Source organism: Anneissia japonica, unplaced genomic scaffold (assembly GCF_011630105.1).
Source record: "Anneissia japonica isolate Jap-2015-1 unplaced genomic scaffold, ASM1163010v1 scaffold287829_len2072220_cov186, whole genome shotgun sequence".
NCBI classification, from domain to species: Eukaryota; Metazoa; Echinodermata; class Crinoidea; order Comatulida; family Comatulidae; genus Anneissia; species Anneissia japonica.
In genome coordinates this window covers 774,079-779,569 of record NW_022716075.1, presented here as the reverse complement: position 1 = coordinate 779,569, position 5,491 = coordinate 774,079, and the positions used below count along the sequence as shown (strand labels likewise).

At 36.7% G+C, this 5,491-nt stretch overlaps 1 protein-coding gene across 1 annotated transcript in view; it reads left to right on the top strand.

Moving 5' to 3' along the window:
- The first annotated feature begins 4,283 nt into the window (after nucleotides 1-4,283).
- The window catches only part of LOC117109537 (protein SAND-like), a 35,565-nt gene continuing 34,357 nt past the window's right edge, over nucleotides 4,284-5,491 (top strand). Inside the window, exon 1 of the mRNA XM_033251908.1 lies at nucleotides 4,284-4,429. Coding sequence (XP_033107799.1) covers nucleotides 4,359-4,429 — 71 coding nt within the window. The 5' untranslated portion in view covers nucleotides 4,284-4,358. The remainder of the gene's footprint in view (nucleotides 4,430-5,491) is intronic.

The window sequence follows — 5,491 nt, the reverse complement described above, 5'->3', positions numbered from 1 at the left end:
TCACAAGTGGAAAGTGGACTATTCCGGAGTGTCAATCAAACTAAACAACTGTCCAATCAGGACAGTGCCAAGAATACGCGCGTGTACGTCCAACAAACACATGCTGTCGCACAAACGCACGTGTTTTTACGTACACGCTATTTCTCAAGGGGCAGGGCTTAGCTTTATCTGGGAGGGGAAAATTCCCGGTTGATTTTACATTACTGGCAACTTGATGGCAATAAAGGAAAGAAAAATAATAATAATTTACATTTAGGCCTATATAGCGCATATTGCGCAGTGCCTCTATGAGCTTTACATAAAATCCCTATCGGACAACTCAGAAAATATATCCTAGAGCCGCCACTGAGCTGGATGAGAAACATCAAAGAGTGGCCAAGTATGAAGTATGGAGCGTGTGAGAGGTGCAGAAGAGGAATGGAGATCCATGGTCGTCGAACTACAGAGAGAGCAGATGGCACCGCACCAACAGGTAACAAACAAGCAAATAACAAACGATCACTTTTCCAGCAGCAAACATTTTTCTCAATGGAATTGAAAGATTCTTAATTCCCACATATTTTTTTGCCGAAGGGATTGCTAAACCAGCAAAGTAAAATGCTTGCGCTTGGACCTCCTAGTAAAGCCATTGTAGTCTCTCCATAATTGCCATTGTTATAACGATATTGCAATATGAAACATAATCAATTTTTGACAGTGGATACTCATTGGAGATTAGATAAATGATGAATAAGTGCTCAGTAAACAAGTAATTCAGGCTTAAACTGAACATATGGAGTTAGTGAGGCAGGTTTAAAACGCCTGCTACAGGTGTCAGGTTTGCTTTGATAAAGTACCTGCTGAACTGACTTGACCGACTGCACTAATTTAAACTAACTTGCCCAAACTGCACCAATTATGTACACTGATTTGTTGATATCTAAATTGATCCGTTGCCACCATGTTCAATGATGAAGATGAATTCACAACACAATAATTCTACATGCCTGACTGCAAACAATTAACGTTTCACTGACTTGCCTGTATACCAGTTTAACCCATCTTCCCTGGTTAATTACACTGAATTGCCAATCTTCACAAGTTTAGGCCTACTAACCTGTTTTAACTGCACCATAGTTTTCACTAACTTGACTAAACAGCAACAATTGACTAATCTGACTGCAAGCAATTAACACGGACTCTTGACAACAAACAAGTTTACACCTTTCTTGCCCAACTTTAAACTGAGTTTAACATTTTCTCCATGCCTAACATCGAACTCCCAAATCCACCAATTTACACTACTACAGTGAGCTGCAAAGCACTGCACCTAACTTTACACACTCTCAGATGCAGGAAGAGCAGGGGGAAGGGGAATTTTCTCCCGTCAGCATGGTCCCCTACCCCCGTCACTACGACGAGGTCGTCGGAATTGAAATATTAATTTTTCAATCTCAACAAAGTTATTGTAATTGCTAATCTATAATTATGGTCAAAACCAATCTGTCGCAAAAAAAAACCAAAAAAACAAACAAATTGCGCAGGAGATTCGCAACTTGTGTGTGAACATTGCGAATTTCATTTTTGATTTGACTTTATTCGTCTTCTTTTCCACATTAAAACACACAAAACATTGCAGTTTGTATCACTAATTATTACTAATATATGTAATTGACATATTTAATCAGCATTTAAAAAAAAAGTTTTCTGATTTTTGTAAATTTATGGAAATCTAGCAGTTACTAACTGCACTGTTGAAATTGTGAAATCATTATGAAAAGTTATACTGTAGTTACATGGCCGTAATTGAAAACGAGAAGATCCCTAAATTTTGTAATCTAAACTGGAATGATCGTGACAACTTACCACACACTCTAATTTGAAAACTACTCAAGCATGGAAATTTAATAAACTCATGTTATGTATATATTTATGAAATCATACATCCGCAATCTTGGACGAACCAACGGTAAAAAATTATTCATGATATCCGAGCTACGCTTTCGTTTGCACTCAATGTGTACTGGAAAAAGCAAATTAAAATAACATATTTTTAGTACTATGATAATTAGATTTGTATTGGTTACCGGTACAAATGCAATCAAACAAGTGATGAGCAATATATACATACATACATACATACATACATACATACACACATACATATACATATACATACATACATACATACATACATACATACATACATACATACATACATACATACATACATACATACATACATACATACATTATATATATATATATATTATATATATATATCTGCCTTGATCTGCTTGTACAATGCAGTACGATTATTTTTTCAATTTAAAACATTTTTAGAAAATATAACAAATTTTAAGAAAATATAAAATTCTACAATAAGCATCTGCAGCTGTAGGAAATAGCACTTATTTGACATGAAGTAGGTTTAAACTGATACAATTTGTTGTGTTTTACGATTTACAGCTCCGACATCCTAGGCCTACACAAAATGCAAAAAATGCTCCACAAACATTTGATGCTTTAAAGTAAAATACCATTCAGATACATAGGCCTATTAAATAATCATTAATTAGGCCTACTAGATATTTACGTAATCCAACGTTTTATTCCTTACATTGCAATGGACTGCTACACATATCAATATCTTTAGTAGGCCTATACGAAAATAATTTAGGCCTAATAGATCGTGAATGGAATACTGATTACACAGCTGGGTGGGAGAAGGCCTGCACAATACATTGCTGTAGGTTCCCCTTGTTCCCCTGGGACACCGCCATTGTCAAGGGCATTTTCAGATACATACGTACAAAAATGTTTTTCCGATAGCAGTATGAAAAAATATGAAAGTGATAAGGCATTCCTTTAAAATAGCGCCTGTGTGTACTAGGGCAATTTATCGGTAGGCCTAATGATAAAAGTTATAATAATACATAACTTCGGAAGAGATACAAAATACAAAAGAAGAAAGTTCGAGGACACGTAGCGATAACAAGATATAAAAAGGGGCAGCAACAAGAAAAAAAAAAAGAACCTGTGTACTTTTCCACAAAATGGAAAAATGGGAAGGCGAAACATTCGACAGGATTACCACCCTGCTTTTCCCCTCCCAATACACCGCCGTATAGGCCGTACCTTCCGAACAACATGTACCGTGTAGAAGGCATGTCAGGGGTCCCCCCGGAAGTTGCGAGAATCTATCGGAAATGGACGGCATCTCGCACGAATCTCCCGGAAAATACTACCCATATTCATAATATTCGCATGCCTTTTTTTACTACTTAGGCCTAATTAGGACTATTACAATTACAACAACAAGGATGTTTTAGAAAGAGTTGGGAAACACAGCTAAATTTAGCAATTTCAATCAAACAAAGGAAAAAGAGATGGATCGGTCACACATATAGCGAAACAACAATCTTTTGAAGGATGTAATAGAAAGTAAGGACCAAGAGGAAGGAAACGAATAATGCTCAGCTTGATATCCGGAATGAAAAGAGTTACAACGAGTTGTAGAGGGATGCACAGGACCGAGAATAATGGAATAGAAGTTTCTTGAGGGCCTCTGCCTTCCGGCAGAACATAGGCCCTACTGATGATGAATTCCCAAGTCTCGCAGAGTCTATGCTGATGCCTACACCACATGTGCAGCATGCAAAATAAAATAATATATGTTATGGAAGCTCACATTTAACCAGATCTCACAGAAGGAATTTTTTCTGGGATCTTGTGTACAGTACTATAATATTTTTGTCGAACTAGGTGCTTTGTAAACTAATTTTGCATTAGTGAATTGAAAATTACGTCAAAGCAAGTGGTGGATCGCGCAAAAATGGTACAGTACGTAGAGCGCCTAGTAGGCCTACATTTTTGTATTCTTATAATAGGCCTATTTATGAATATTAAGTTGGAAAAATATATTTTTTTTATAAAATTAATGTTGAATTGAAAGCTGATAATTGGGCCAGGCCCAAGTAGTAAACATTTAAATAAGTGGCTTTTATTAATAAGTTTATTACTGGCTGAAGAAACACCCGGCAGCGAATGGGCTTTTGCTTTGTACGAAAGCCCATTCGTGCCAAAAGAAGTACAGTATATGTTAGCGCCACTAATTCGATATTACGAATTAGTGATTCGAAATTACGAATTAGAAATTCAAAATTTAAAGATTAGAGTAGCGCTAACATATACTTGTTTTGGCAAGAATGGGCTTTCGTAGCTTTGTTTCAACTGTACTACGTTCCTTGTGTACGTGACGTGTGCGTGTACGCCCTCTCTGTATGAACTTACTCAAGCGAGAGAGGGCGACGGTGTACAGCATCTGACAACAAGTTCGTCTACAGAGAATTACCATACCATTATTTAATGGTATAAAAATGAGTGAAAATGATGTTGTTTCCGATGTCGAAGAAGCGGATGTGTCAGAAGGTCAAGAACCAGGGGCTAGGTAAAGCATGTTATTGTTAATTCCACTGAGTGACTCAATCCAAATAATTATAAGCTAGGTCTAGCCTAGCTAGGACCAGGCGTAGGCCTATTTAGGGGCCTAGGCTAGGCTAACCTACATACGTCTGGCCCCCTCTAGGCCTAGCCTGGTTCTGGCCTACGCTAGGCCAAGCCGTAGTTAATAGTAGTAGCTTAGTTAGTAGGCTGTCCTGTGATGGCAGGTTGTGGGCGAACACAACGAACAGGTCAAGGTCAAGGATAGCTAGCTAGGAGCACACAAAAAATTATATCCTTCAATTGGCTTCAAATATGGTTTTACATTTACTCAATTGAATACAGATCATTTCGGTCGCGCTTCGTTTCGGTCGCGGTTTGTTTTCAACAAATATATGGAGTGCCAATGGAGTTGCGAAAATGCCAAATTTAATATAACTAGGCCTAATTATTGTAAGTTCGTCAATCGGTTTATTATACTTTTTTTATTTGTTTTGTTGTCTTTCTAAGTAACAACATAGGCTACTTAAAAGCAAATAAAATGAATACTATTATTACTAAACTAAATTTCAATTAATATTATGGTATTAGTTTATTTTCTAGTTTGTTGCATTCCTAGTACCATTTTACTTTTATCGGACGGTTTTTATTTTCGTTTTTTTATCGATCCTACGCTTCCTACTACATAACAAATACAGCAAATAAAATGAATACTCAAAATTTGGTATTTCCCTTATTACGGTATTGTTTTTTGATATGATACCGGTATTATTTATAAAAATAGAACTTTTTATCAGGGAAAACCAGCCGTTAGCTGCCGTGTGAGAACATAGCCTAAGAGTGATAATCTAATATTTTTTCTATGTGCCCTTTTGCATGTTGGCCTATCTTGAATTTCTGACCATATGCACCGCGCGCACAGCCTGGCCAATCCTAGACGCAATGTCTTAGTCCAGCAAACTTTGGTTGGTTGCATTTTTTTTTGCTATATTTTTTAAAAATTGGATATGATGTAGAGTAGACATAGATAAATCAAAAAAGTATGTGCAACATTTTTTTTTTCATACGT